The 15,520-nt window shown below is 34.0% G+C and overlaps 1 protein-coding gene across 1 annotated transcript in view; it reads right to left on the bottom strand.

Annotated features, from left to right (window-relative positions):
* Positions 1 to 15,520, bottom strand: part of Usp25 (ubiquitin specific peptidase 25) — a 101,151-nt gene that overhangs the window by 25,101 nt on the left and 60,530 nt on the right. Inside the window, exons 16-18 of the mRNA XM_013031017.1 lie at positions 15,086 to 15,156; positions 13,861 to 14,089; positions 11,884 to 12,084 (exon numbers count right to left, since the gene is read on the bottom strand). Of these exons, the coding sequence (XP_012886471.1) occupies positions 11,884 to 12,084; positions 13,861 to 14,089; positions 15,086 to 15,156 (501 nt within the window). The remainder of the gene's footprint in view (positions 1 to 11,883; positions 12,085 to 13,860; positions 14,090 to 15,085; positions 15,157 to 15,520) is intronic.

The following is a 15,520-nucleotide window of genomic DNA, read 5'->3' as shown; positions in this document are numbered from 1 at the left end:
AAAATCCCACCATGTTCCTGAAAGTGATTAAATAAGTCTTTCCTCACCTACCTACTGAGACACAGCAGGGCTACTGTCATCCTCTCTAACATTCCATTAAATTTAAAAATCTCCAAGGTAAAATAAATATTCAAAAAGTAATTTCAACATACATGGCTGAGTGGTCATTCATTTAGCCAACACATTTTAATTAAGCATCTAAATATATGCCAGGTACTACAACTCCAGTTGTCTAGTTTCTTTCCTCTTAAAGTAAACTATGGACAAAGTCATTAATCAAACGACCACAGATATAAATTGTGACAACATTCTAATAGTACATTCTATAAGGATAATGAAGGTAGTGTGCTGTGGTAATTTAATTAGTATGATAAGGGAAATCTAATCTAGCTAAATGAGTTGTTTTCATCTAAATGTGTTGATTCACCAGACAGAAAAAAACAAGGGCCCAAGCACTTTGCATGAGCCGAATCCAAGTAACAATGTACCTGCATAACAGTAAAAGAGATAGCTAGATATATTAAAAGATGATAAGGTAACTCATAAGTTATGTGAAAGTTTTGAGGGAAATAGGAAAATAATGATACTTTAAATAATGACAACATAGCAAATTAAAAACAGAAATGTCTTGGGAGCCTTTAGGGGAAGATCAGTGGTAGAATGCTTGCCTAACCTGTTCAAGTCCTTGCATTTAATACTTAGCACAGAAAAAAATATAATCCTAGTTACATTGTGAAGAAAATTTAGAAACGAGATTATAATTTAAGGTCAGAAAAGGTACTAAATGTGTGTTAGAGCAATCCAAAAAGAAATAACTGTACTTCTGGATACCAGACACCAATAGTGGTTGTAAGAAGTGGCTAGATTCAAGATTTACTTTGGACACAGAGGTTTAGAGACCAGAATCAGGTATAGTGGAGTATATCTATCTGTAAGGCCAGCATGTGGGAAGCTGGGGCAGGAAGTTGTGAGTTGCAGGTCAGTCTGGGACACATCTGAGACACTGTCTCAAAAGCCAAAAAGATTTGGAGACTATACATGAAGTTGAGACAAAGGTTTTGGCATGAATAATGAAGATGACAGAGATAAAAATTATTGTAAAGAAAACTCAAGTTAAAAATGTTTAACATGTACCTAACAAGAGGAAGAAGTTAAAATGTAACTGTCATACATATGTATTTCCTGACTTTAGACTGGCTTCTATCTATCCTTGGATGGTCTTAAATGATAATGGAAAGATACCTTAGGCTACTTCCAGTTATGCACTGCAACTTTCTCTGAAGGTTTTATGCAAGTGCTTAAAGCCAGCAATTCTAGGGCTTATCAGAAGAAACTTCTTGCTGAAGTTTTTTTTTATTGTGTTTGCCACTCTTTTCACTATATAGTCAAGAGTAGGATATGAACTTAATGTACTGAGGGTCAAAAGATCAATCTAGCCAAACATTGGCCTAACTGGGAATATATGTAAAATAAGTCCTTAGGAACAAGAGTAATTTTATTTAATTAACACAGTCAACCTACTATGGGACATCAGGGCAAAAAGTTTTCTTCCATGTAGAAGTTTAAGTACAAAAAAATATTATGGGTGATAACAACTGGTTTTGCCTCCACCTCACAGAAAGGTACTTTCTCTAGAATATTTAGAATATTATTGCTACCAGACAACTTATTGGATTGGTGATATAGGCATAGAATACAAGCTTACAAGGACTCAGAATTTTGGGAAACTGGAATAAGCAACATGTTACATTTCCAGTATGTGTGTGAACCTGTACCAATTTCAGTACTGTGCTATATATTTTTATATATCTAAATATTTTGTTCATATTAAAGAATTCCCAGTAAAATCAGACACATATAAACTCTATTATCATACTATGTGCTAATTGCAGTAAGATACACATATGGTTCTACAGAAGAACTATGGACCGAATACACACACTTGATATGGTGTTGTATGAAAAGAAAGATTTTCTGGAGATGAGTCTTGAAGGATTTGCAGAGAATATTATGAAGGAATAGCATGTGGGAAATCACTGTTGGACAGATACGCATGAAATTACTGTTATCAGTGAGTTTTTATGATGGTAATCAAACCAAAATATATGTGAAATATAAAGAGGGATATGATAAATTGGGTAGTCTGAACAGATGTAGGTGATGTAAAAGGGATTCACAAAAACTTCTGGATAAGAGATTGCTTTTAAGAAAAATCTATGAATAGTGACTTTTCAAGATGAAAGATACTCTACTAGCCAGGTCATGATTATAAGAAAGCTCCTACATGTAAGAAAAATGGTAATTACTTTAGATGAAGCATTACAGACAATTCATCATAGGAGATTAACAAGAGAATCAGATAATAACAAGATCCTCAAGAAAGGAGATTTTGCCTTAATTTTATCAAACCAAAATAGTAAACATGTGTGTACTAAAATTATAATAAGTAAAGCAAGCAGATGCAAAGAAACATACGTCCCCATAGTTTTCCCTTATCTGAAATAACTAGTATATGTCTAGGACAAGCAAAAGAGGTCAAAACCTATGTACATATGACCATATAACATGATGCTAAGTGAAAATGAACCCCAAGATAGGGACAAAAGAGTTTTTATCTTTGTTGTTCTTTTTAAGGTACTTATAATGTACTATGTGATTTTTGTTTTGTTTCTTTTATGTTCTTCCTCCATGGTATAAGCCCTGTTGTATTTGATTCTGGTGTCCAGCATCTTGTATACACATTTTTCTAATTTGGGGAGGGGAAAGGAAATAACAAAATGCTGAAACAAGGATACAGGCTGACCCACTGTAACAATGGGATATACAAGACACTATGTTGAAAACAAACTTTACAACTTTGCAGGGTAGGGAAGGAGGGGTTGGGGAGGTGGGAGGAAAGGGATGGTAGGGAAAAAAATAAAGGAGGGTGTAACAATGCTTAATAGGAAATGGACTCATTACCTTGCTCAAGTAACTGTAACCCCTCTATACAGTATCTTTACAATAAAATATACATTAAGAAAAAAATCTATAAACCAATATGAGAAAAATCAAAAGCTCTTTCCACTACTCAGATAAAATGATTATTAATGTTTTATTTTATATTACTTATTTTTGTATATTACCTATCTGATCTATTTTTAAAACAAGTTACATACATTGGTTTTAATTTAAAACATTTTTTCATGTCAATATACATCATTTCTTTTAACCAAGAAGTTTTGTACAATTAAGTCTCACCATCACATGTAGGCAATTCCCCTATCATTGTTAATGAGAGCAGTAGGACAAAACATTTAGCTTTTCCCTGTAACCCTATACAACTGTCATAACTGCTGGCCTGTATGATTGCTAAAACTTTAATAAGTGGAGACCATGCTGCTTATGAATCTTCTGCCTCTACATATGAATTGCTTTGGCTTAATATATTGTCACTTAAGACAGTGCGGATTACTTGTGAAAGTTTTGTTGGAATTTTTTCTCCCCCTGAGAATCTTTTGTTTCCCAATCTGGTTTAGATATTAAATTTCCCCCAAAGCACATGTGTCATAGGCTTGGTCACCATCCGATGGTGTTATAAGAAGGTGGTACAAACTTTAGTTCGAGGCAGTAGAGCACAGACTGCATGCTGTTGAAGAGCCTAGCCCCTTCCTCCATCCCTCTCTCTGCTTCCTGGTGACAGCGAGATGAGCAATTGTACTCCATAACACACTTCTGTCCACCATGATGTTCTACCTCACCACAATGCTAAAGGCAAGGGGCCAGTAAACTATGGGCTGGAAGATCTGACACTATGAGACTAAACCATTTCTCTTTAAGTTATTTATCTTTGGTATTTCGTCAAAGGGAAGGAAAGGCAATACAATTCCCTATCTATAGCTACAAGCTACTACATGCGCTCATTTTGCCATGATTGACAGTTCTCTACAGACTGGTCATATCTGTTCCTTAAATATCTCTCAAATCATTTCTGTGCTTTTCAGGGTGATTGCTGAGATTTTCAAACAAGTAACATCCACAAAAGATAATTTGCTACATATACTAGTCATTTCATTCATCTATTTCACTGTTATAGCAGGCCCAGTGTTCTGAGGGTATTCTAAACTGGCTCATTGGATATGCCTTCATATTAAAGTAATAAACTGAAGTAATGTTTTACTTATGTGTATTTCTTAGCTGTAGTATTCAATATTTTAACAAGAAAGTTAATTGAACTACCAATTCTATTAAAGTATAAGAATCTGTTCTTAACAGTAAAAAAAAAAAAAGAATCTGTTCTTAAACAACAATAAAAAGTAACCTTTGAGCTGGGCACTGGTGGCTCCATGCCTGTAATCCTAGCTACTCAGGAGGCTAAGATCTGAGGATCCTGGTTCAAAGCCAACCCAGGCAGGAAAGTTCGTGACACTCATCTCCAATAATCACCAGGAAACTGGAAGTGGTGCTGTGGCTCAAGTGCTTGCCTTGAGCTGAAGAGCTTAGGGACAGTGCCCATGCCCAGAGTTCAAACCCCACAGCAACAACAACAACAAAAAGTAACCTTTGAGATGTATTTCACATGTATTTATTACCTTGACTTATTAATGAGTCATACTGATTACTCACACTGAAGGAGAATTAAATATTTAATAGATATATAGTCCCTATACTCTTCTAGAAATGCATTTAAAATTAGTTCCTTAAAAACAACTATAGAACTGTGAAACTATTGAACTGGCTGCATAAAACACTTTAGATTCCTACTCTAAACAGGTGAGTTAATACAAGTCAAAATTGATGCAGAATATAGAGTACTATAGATTCCTATGCACTTAAACCTATCAACTGTAAACTACACTGTGAGTATACTTGAAAGTCTTAAATTCACCCTAGAAAAGCCAAACTGAAATTCCCAGACAAAGAACTCATGACAGAAAATATTCCAAGAGACATATACCATCTATCATCATCGTATTAGGTAACATCCTGTACCAGTTTTTTAAAAATCTGAGCATAGCAAGTATCTATCAGGTCTTACCTTAGGAAATAATTCTACCCTTCCTAGAACATTAGTTGATTTCTGACTTCTAGACAGTATTTGCAGCTAAGTCCCAATCTGTCTCCTACACATAGACAAAATGCATGAAATATTATGGAACACATCTCATGTCAATATTAACCAGTGGTACATTACATTTTCACCTTTCTTTTTATTTCTTTCATTTGAAATCTGAGTATACTATGTGTAGCTGTAAGGACCTCAACTATTTTTTGGAGGAAGAATATAATACTCTTCTCTAATATAGATTTCCTATTGTATAAATACAACTTAGAGCCAAGCTGATCAAGCACAATTATATCTCTGAATTTTCTGAAGATTATTCAACAAATACTGTCTGGATCCATCTTCCTGTAATTTGGATTCCATGAAGTCTGATTATATGCAGAGATGTGCTGCTTATATGCAGAGGAGAAGCCAACTGATGTACAATTCTGATATGTAAAATTATAGTGAAGAACATGGGCTAGAAACCTACGCAGAAGTACTGTAAGTTTCACTTTGGAGTAAGTAGGTTTAAAGAGGAAACATGAGATGAACCTAATCCTTTCTTACTACTTATTACTCATTATACCTTCAGTTAGGTAATGAATAATGCTGGAGAGGTGAGGCTGACAGTGGTATTAATCGTATATATAAAACAAAGACATACTAATTTGATATATTAATATTCTTTTGTGGAACCAAAGTCAGTATAACTAGGACTTAAACTAGTTCCTCCATTACATCTTTATTGAGACTTCCGAGGAGGGAAGGAAAATTGCTGCTGAATTCTATAAACAAGGTTTCTTCTATTATTTGTACCAGCTAACTCATAATCTTAGGGCATACCTGTGAGACTTAAATATAGGTTCTCTGAGTTCCTCAAAGTATTACACTTAAATTTTGAAAATCTAAGTAAAACAGGAAGACAACAAGAACAAGAGAGAGAGAGAGAGAGAGAGAGAGAGAGAGAGAGCGCCAATACTATAGCTTGAACTCAATACTACAGCTTGAACTCATGACCTGGTGCTCTTGATTCATTTTTTTTCACTCAAGGCTGATGCTCTGTCACTTGTGACATCTTCACTGCTGGCTTAAGAGAAGAGCCTCAAAGATTTGCCTGCCCAAGCTGGCTCTGAATTGCAATTCTCAGATCAAGCCTCCAAATAGTGAGCTACCTTTGCTCTGTTTCAACTATGATAGCTGAAACTTCCATACAACAAAAGGTACGTTAATATGGCATGACATAATAAATCAAATATACTAATAGAAATTGAAGATAAAATATTTTCCCTAATCAAAAGTCAAACATAACTTAGTAATAGAAATGAATCTTGAAATAAAGTCTACAAATCTACAGACTTGGCACATTCTACTTCCACTAAATCAAAAAATATATTTACCATAGAAGATACACCTTCCCCATTATAACATTGCCACTGCTTTTTCAAAACTCAATCTGGGGCTGGGAAGGTGGCTCAGTGATAGAGTGCTTGCCTTGCATGTATGAGGCCCTGGGTTCCATTCCTCAGCACCACATAAGCAGAAAAAGCTGGAAGTGGTACTATGGCTCAAGTGGTAGAGCGCTAGTCCTGAGCTGAAGAGCTGAGGGACAGCGCCCAAGCCCAGAGTTCAAGCCCCACGGCCAACCAAAAAACAACAACAACAACAAAAAAAAACAACTAAATCTGGAATTGGGTATTTCTATTCTTTATGTTCAAGTCATTCTGCCTCTGCTCATGTTCACAGTTGCCTTTAAGTTTATTTTCCACATAAAAAAAGACATGAGGGCTGGGAAGGTGGTAGAGTGCTTGCCTTGCATGCATGAGACCCTGAGTTGGATTTCTCAGCACCACATAAGCAGAAAGGCTAGAAGTGGAGCTATGGCTCAAGTGCTTGAGCTGAATAGTTGAGGGACAGTGCCCAGGCCCAGAGTTCAGGCCCTATGACTGACAAAAAAAAAAAAGAAAAAAAAAAGACATGAACCAGATATCAGTGACTCATGCCTATTACCCAAGCTTCTTGGAAGCTGAGACTGGGAAGACTGAAGTTTGAGACCGGCAGAGGCTTAAAAAATATATTCAAGAGACTCCTTTTCATACTGAACACAGGGACATGTGCATGTTATCTTAGCTGCAACTGGAAGCCTAAAGCAGGCAGACTATTGTCCAGGTATGTGCCTGGGAAGAAAGTGATAAACCATCTCATAATTAATCATCAGAAGGAGAAGCTGAAGGCAAAGATCAGTATCTGCCTAGCACAGCATGGCTACGTTCAAAACCTTAGTTACAGCAAAATGAATTAAAATTAAACATTAAATAAATAAAACGAGGGGCCAACAAGTAGTACTGAATTCTAAAAACTACAGAACAGGGGCTGGGAAGGTGGCTCAGTGGTAGAGCGCTTGCCTTGCATGCATGAGGCCCTGGGTTCAATTCCTCAGCAAAAAGAAAAAAAGAAAAAAGCCGGAAGTGGCACTGTGGCTCAAGTGGTAGAATGCTAGCCTTGAGCTGAAGAGCTAAGGGACAGCGCCCAGGCAGAGTTCAGACTCCCCAACCGGACCAAAAAATAAAATAAAATAAAATAAAAAATAAAAAAATAAAAACTACAGAACAGTTTGGAAATGTGTAATGGGAGACACTGATTATAAAAAAAATAGCCAATAAAATTAAGAATGTAGTTCTTATCAAACAGGTATGCTAATTTGATAGTAAAATAAAATGTATTAACCCTAAATTTGGGGAGCTAAACGAGAAGCAAGCAAGATGATTTTATGAAACAAAGAAGAAATTCTGTGACACTCATTCTCTGAAGCCAGAATTACCAGAACAAGTTAAAAAAAATGCAGGCCAATTTCCTTAATGAAAAAGAAAACAAAAACAAAAACAAAAGCCCTTAATACTTGGAGGCTGAATTGAAAAACCAATAAAAGAGATCATAAACCATGACTGTTTCATTCCAAAGATGAAAGGATTGTTCAATATATACAAATCAACAATACAATACAGGGCTTAAACAGAATCAGGGACAATAACCACATAATCACCTCACCAGATGCATAAAAAGCCTTTGACAGAGTTCAACATCCCTTCATAATAAAAGCCATTAAGAAAATAAGGAACACACTTAATATAACACAAGTTATATCATGTTCAACCTATAGCCAACATTATCCTGAATGGGGGAATACTGAAACTATTTGTTCAACTGAAAAATAAAAGCTTGCACACTGTCTCCACTCTTACTCAATATAGTGCAGGAATTCTTAGCCAGAGCAGTAAGGCAACAGAAAGAAATAAAAAGCATTCAATAGAAGTCAAATTATCTTGTTGATGATGATATAATGCTATACTTAATCCCTAAAGACAAATGAACACAAAACAAAACTCTTAGATCTGATCAACACTTCTGCAATGTAGCAGAATACAAAATAAACATACAAAACTCGGTAGCTTTCCTCTATAAACAACAAATGAACAGAAAAAAAAGTCAGGAATATTATTCCATTTACAATGTAGGAACATGAAATACCTCTACAATAAAAACTATGAAACCTTAAAGGAAAAATAAAAAAGACATAAGAAAATGAACTGACAGAAGCGGTATTGTGAAAAAAAACCTGTACTATGGAAAGCAATCTACAGATTCACTATAATGATCACCAAAATCTCAAGGTGATATATCACAATATTTTACCTTTAACAAAAACATTATGTCAATGGCACAAAAAATGTCAATTGCACAAAAATATAGATAAATGGTGTATAATAGAAAATTCGGAAATAAACCCACATAATTTTGGCCATCTGAGTTTTGATGGACAAGCCTAAGTATCTTCAACAAATGTTGGAAAACTGGATATCTAGATACAAAAAACTAAAATTAGATACCAGCCTCTCACTCTGTTCTAAAATCATTTCAAAGACAAATATCTCAATGTAAGACCTTCATCAATGAAATTACTACTTTCTAAATAGGACTCCAAGAGCTCAGCAAGTAGTGGCAAAAAACAGGCAGGTAAGACAGCATAAAATTAAAGTGTTCTGTGTATCAAAATAAATAATTACCAAGATCAAGGGTCTATCCAGAAAATAGGGAGAAAATTTTTGCTACTTCATCAATGGATAAAGAATTATTCAGCATATACAGAGCTAAAAAAAATAAAAGAGCCAAAGAACAAATAGCGCTATTGGGATTGGGTAAATGAACAAATAGTTCTCAAAATATAAATGGTTAATAAGACATGAAGAAATATTCAACATCCTTAGCCATAAAGGAAAGGCAAATCAAAAGACACTGAATCAGAATGGTAGTTGTAATCAAGAAGACAAATAATAAATGCTGTTGATGGGAAAGTAAAACTAGTTTAGCAATGACAGAAATAAGTATAGCGATTCCTCAAGAAACTAAATATAGATTCTGTTACAACCTCTTGGCTATATACCAAAAGGAATGTAAGTCAAAATTTGAGAGATACTAGCACACAGAGATTTCTAGCAGCACTATTTATAACAGCCAAAAAAACTGAACCAGCCTAGGTGCCCACCACCAATTTTAGATAGAGAAAATGTGGTGTATACATAATGGAGAATTATTAGATCATAAAGAAGAAATGATATGCGATGGGGAATATGGCTTAGTGGTAGAATGCTTGCCTAGCCTGCCTGAAGTTCATAAACAGAAAAACCTAGAAGTGATGCTGTGGTTAGCCTTGAGCTTCAGGGACAGTGCCTAAGCCCTGAGTTCAAGTCCCAGGACTGGCAAAAAAAAAAAAAAGAGAGAGAGAGAGAGAGAGAGAGAGAGAAAAAATGATGTCAATTACAGGAAAATGAATAGAAACATAGATCATGTTAAACCAAGCTGTGAAAAATAAATGCTGTATATTTTCGTTGTATACAGATACTAGACCTAGAATAATGATAATAGTATGTATATATGACTTAACTGTAAAAGGGGGACTATTTGGGGAGAGAAACTAGGGAGAAGAAAAGACAGATTGACAGAATATTATAGAAGTATTGTATATTACTTCTTATATATTGTACTCACATGCATACACACACATACATATACTTTGAGCTAAACGAAACTCACTAAAAACTCTTTAAAAGGGGAAGAAAGAGAAGGTTAAGGAAGAGTACTATAAAGTACTATAAAGCAGAAAAGCAGTATATGCATGTAATTAAATATCACAATGGATTAATTTATGCTAAAAATAAAGAACAGGCAAGATAAAGAAGAGTAGACTCACAAAATTTTCTATTTTAGAATGATGAAATGTAGGTACACCAAGAGTAAGGTTGTAGCTCCACCAATGATTAAAAGTTCACAGTGCCTACGTGCTCAGGTACTACTTCCACAACTTATGTTAATTATGTGGCCCTATGCTTCTATAAATAAAAAGAAAATTTACATGTGCACTTTAAGGGAAGAATAATAAAGTAGCTTCATCCTGGGCAAGTTCAAGAGAGTGATTGGGAAGGATATGTAGAGAAGATGATGAAGGATGCAATAAAGTCACAAAGAAATGGATCTGGCTTAAAAATGAAAGGAATATATTGGAGTCAGGAACCTCCTGACATCTGCCAACAGTACAGTGCTGCAGACCCACAGTCTCACCTCTTCCACATGGTAAATGTGGATGGATGTGGGAAGAAAGCACAGTCCTGCAAAATGGTAGAGCTCACCAGCCATTACAGTGTAGTGGGATATTGTATCATAACACTTGAATTTTGTTTGATATTCAACAAAAGTGGTCTTTAATAATTGTGAATTATTAGTCTCTTCAGATAAAATAAATCAAGGAATCAACTATTTGATTGCATCAAAAGAAATTTACAAGTCAGAATGGACTGACCTATACAGTCCTACCTCCATCAGTCAACAATAACATCTGACAGTATTTGAAACTTCCTACAAAAGGAAACATTCTGCCAGTGTTCAAAATGGTAATGCTCAAGCCTACTCACAAAATGCTGCACAGACATTTCTCTATGAAAGATGAAATTAAACAAAAATGAAATTCCTTTAAAAATACCACAGATCAGAAAATAAAAGGTTATTACCAAAAAAACTACCCAGATAGAAGAGACATTGAAAATATTAATCCAGGTTTAGTTATAATTTCCCCAACTTTTACAGAAAAACAGTATTTTCTTTACAGCAAAAGAATATATTTCCCTAAAATATATTTACAACTCTGTGATGATTAATCTTTAAAACAAGAATTAGAAAACAAGTTACTCTCAATTTCCTCAAATATATTTTCATTTTAAGTATTTACTTTGACCACTTAGTTTTATCAGTTTTGAGAATGGCCTTTTTAATATTTATATTTTTATGCACTTTTATCTTCAATAGGTCTACTGTATTTTTCTTGGACTACTTTAGTGTTGGTTTTTAATCTGAAGATTTTCAAAAATAAAATATCCTATTCAATGGTGTTATTTCAGTATTGTACAAAATACGGATTAATATACCAATAGTATTTCTCTTATAAAACCAGAAGTAAACAGAACTTATTCTTTTGACAGATTCAGTGAAATTGGTTGAGTTACTTGATAATTTCACAGTTTTTCCTGTTTCTTTCCAAGAATATCCAAGACTTAAAGCAGACAGGTATGAAGAATCACAACTACCTTGAGAAAGTTCTACTGATATTCAGTGGTATGTGGTAAAGTAACAAAAATTATAACCTGTGGTTATTTCTGAGTGCTAGAATTATAATTGGTTTCCACCAGCTTCTCTGTGGTTGAACATAGTTGAGATTTTATGCATCTGTATTTTCAATTAGTAATCCTTAGTTTATTATTAATGATATAATGTATCAAAAGTAAAATACAATTGAATAGAAATTAACAAACCTGTTGTCACAGAAGATTCTGATTCTCTCATCTTCTGAGCTGCTAAAAGCTTTTCCTGCAAAGCTTTCTGGGTTAGTTGTGCATCCCATTCTTCTAGTTCTTTTTCAAATCGTTGGTTGTCTTCCTCAACAAAATCTCTTAAATCTGGTGGTAATGTTTCTATTCCAACAAGGGCCTGCCCAGTTTCTTTATTAAATTCCTCTGCAAATCATTTTAAAAACTAGTATAAAATTTATAGTTAAGAAAAATACAATGCTCAAAACAGACTGCATTACAAATGGATGTGCTATAGGTATACAACAAATCAATTTTATTTGATCTTCTTAAAACAAAGGCTCAGAAGCAGAAATTTATTCAATTATTTTTAACTAAGCAATAAAAATGAGACAAGATATAAAATGCTACAATTTTTTTTGTTCTCTAACACTATTAAATACCACTTTTGCTATAATAAAGGACCAAATGTTTGAACAATTACGATTATGAAATAAAATTTCAGGAAGTGGAAGGTTTACTTTTTCAATAGATTTATTAAACTAACTAAAATTGGTGAAGTATAGCCATAAATCAGTGAACCAAAGTCATAAAAATATGTAATTATGAAGATAATCAACATATGAAAATGTTTTATAGTTACATACTATTTAAATTGTGAATCAATTTTACAATCACACACACCCTATATATACCTTTTCAATTATAAAGGGCTGCTTTGTTGAATTCAATGGTTAAATATTAAAGTTTACCATTTTCAGCTAGGCATCAGTGGCTCACACTTCTAATCCTAACTACTCAGCAGGCTGCAATCTAAGGATAATGGTTTAACAAACAAGAAAGTCTGTGAAATTCTTATCTCCAATTAACTTAAAAAATAAAAAAGAAATGAAGATGTGTCTCAACTTGGTAGAACAAAGTTGGTAGTTTGAGCAAAAAGAAAGTTCAAAATATCAGGACACACACACACACTTTATCATTTTAATATAATTTTACTGTTTCCTAAATCAAAACCCATACCTGCCTATCAAAAATAAATTATGACACAGAATGTCATGAACTTTGGTTTTAAAGGGAAATAAAGGGCACAAAGGTAAATGTGCAAAACAAGTCAACACACAATTAAAACACACTATAAGTGCCAAAAAGTATGCTAGGAGAGCACAAGGAGAGCAAATCTGAGGATGGCACCCAAACAGAATCCTGACAGATGAGCTAGAATTAGACAGAGAATGAAGTAAGGAAGAGAGAGGGGACTGGGAACTGAAAAAAATAATACTAAATTAAAAGCCTAGAGATGTAATTCTGTGAAGTAGTGTTATGTATCAGCAAAGTAAGTGTAAATTTCAAGGTAACAGTGATAAATGAAGCTGGCAGGAGTGTTAGAGGCCTCTGTGCTAGGCTAAGGAGTTCACATAGGAATTAATACTACAGTATTGATTATAGTTATAGTAGTTATTAGAAGGTTTTGTTTGTTTTTTGTGCTGGTCCTAGGGTTTGAACTAGAGTCTGGAAGCTGTCCTTGAACTTTTCATTCAAGGCTAGTGCTCTACCACTTAAGTCATAGCTCTACTTCTGGCTTTTTGTTTCTTAATTGGGGATCAGAATCTCATAGAATTTCCTGCTGGTGCTGGCTTCAAACCTTGATTCTTAGATCTTAGCCTCCTTAGTAGCTAGGCTTATAGGTGTGAGCCACCAGTGCTCAGCATTAAAAGAGGTTTTAAAGAGGTTAAAGAGATTTTAGCAAAACCTCCTTTGCTAAAAATGAAAAAGGGAAAAACAGATTCATATTTAACAGTTAACTTTGAACATAAAATGTATACCAATACTCAGGTTTCGTCCCCATTTCAATTCCAGCTTTCGTACTAGTGATAACATACTTCCTGGTCAGAGCTACCAACCTCTGAGCTACACTTAACTCATCACACTGCATATAGCCACGAAAAAGTACTTCTTTTTAAATATATGCCACCATCTTCTTACCTTGTATTAAGAATTGTGCCTTATCATTTATGTACATTAAGCAATATGCACTGGCGTTTCTATAACCACCGAAGGAATCCCTCATGAGTTCTTCCCATGATGATTTTGTCACAGCAATATCATTGTACTTCATCCACCTGCTTTCACGATGGTCAAATATATAGGCCCAGTAGTGCCCTGCATTAGCTTGGCCTTCATGAACTAAAACAGCATGTAAGCGGTAAGGAACCTAAACACAGAATTTAAAAAAAAACGTTAAATTTCAATTCAATAGTCGACTATATTATATCCCCGTGAAATTCACAACTACCTTTTTGAGGGAAAGAATAGATGCACATTGTTTAAAATGAGATAAAAATGGCTGGAATTTAAACTTGGAAAGAGGCAACTAGACCACAAAATTAAAAAAAAAAGCTAAATAAGCAATAGATGTATAAAACAGTTCTTTTATTTGATGATTTTTAAAAAATGAAGATATATTTGTTGTGCATATACATGTTGACCCACTATTAAGTCCAATTTGTTGCCTTCCATTAGGTGAAATTTTATACATAAAATATACATAAAATTTGTCAAAATCTTCACAACTATAATTGATGCCTAAAAAATGGATGACATAATATATACCAAGAGTTAAAAGTAATCTTACACTTTCTCCTAAATCTTGCACCTTTAAAACAATTATATAGTTCTTCACACTGGACTTTTTTTTTTCTTTTTTGCCCATTCAGGGTCTTGAATTCAGGGTCTGGGTGCTGTCCCTGAGCTTTGTGGTCAAAGACAGTGCTCTACCACTTGAGCCATAGAGTCACTTCTGGCTTTTACTGAGTAGTTTATTGGAGATAAGAATCTCACAGACTTTTCTGCCTAGGCTGGCTTCAAACTGTGATCCTCTTGAGTAGCTAGGATTACTGGTGTGAACTACCAGTGCCTAGATCCATTTTTTTTAACTGAAACTTTTAAAAAATTCTGATGTTAATTATAAAATTAGAAAAAGTGAAAACTAAGTAGGAAAGCGAATACAAGTGAATAAAGAAAATGTTTATGAGAAATTTAATGTTGTGACTATTGCTTATTGCTGATCTTTTGTTCTTTTGTGATAAAATTTATGCAAATCTTATGAGGAAACATGTAATAAAGAATTCAGTTAAGATAAATAATAAAAAAGTTAATTGAAGTATGAGTAAATAACACAGAATAAATATTCACTCAAATTGTTACTTACTTGGATCATGGATTTGTCAGAGTACATTAGTTCAATTGTTCGGTGGATTCTGGATATGCTTTCCTGCAAATCTAAAGATGTAAGATGTCACCTCATGATTAACATCAAGTGGATTTATATTTAAACTTACAAGTGTAATGGAATTTTCTTACAATCATGTTAGAGGAATAAAGAAGAGTTGTTACAACTGTGCTTAAAAATATCACAAATTGAAGTCAGTGTTTCTTCTAATACATGATACAGTTCAAATGCATAGTTAAAGCAAATTTGTGTCATCTATAAAATATGCACAGCTATCAAAACTGAACTTTGTTCAAAAAAATCTCTAAAGGAAGATTTCAATGGAAGTGAAAAACAACACTATATACTGAAACAAAGTAAATGACATAACATCACAACACTGTGTGTGTGTGTGTGTATATATATATATATATA

Source organism: Dipodomys ordii, unplaced genomic scaffold (genome assembly GCF_000151885.1).
Source record: "Dipodomys ordii isolate 6190 unplaced genomic scaffold, Dord_2.0 Scaffold136, whole genome shotgun sequence".
NCBI lineage: Eukaryota > Metazoa > Chordata > Mammalia > Rodentia > Heteromyidae > Dipodomys > Dipodomys ordii.
This window is presented reverse-complemented; position numbering and strand designations above follow the sequence as displayed.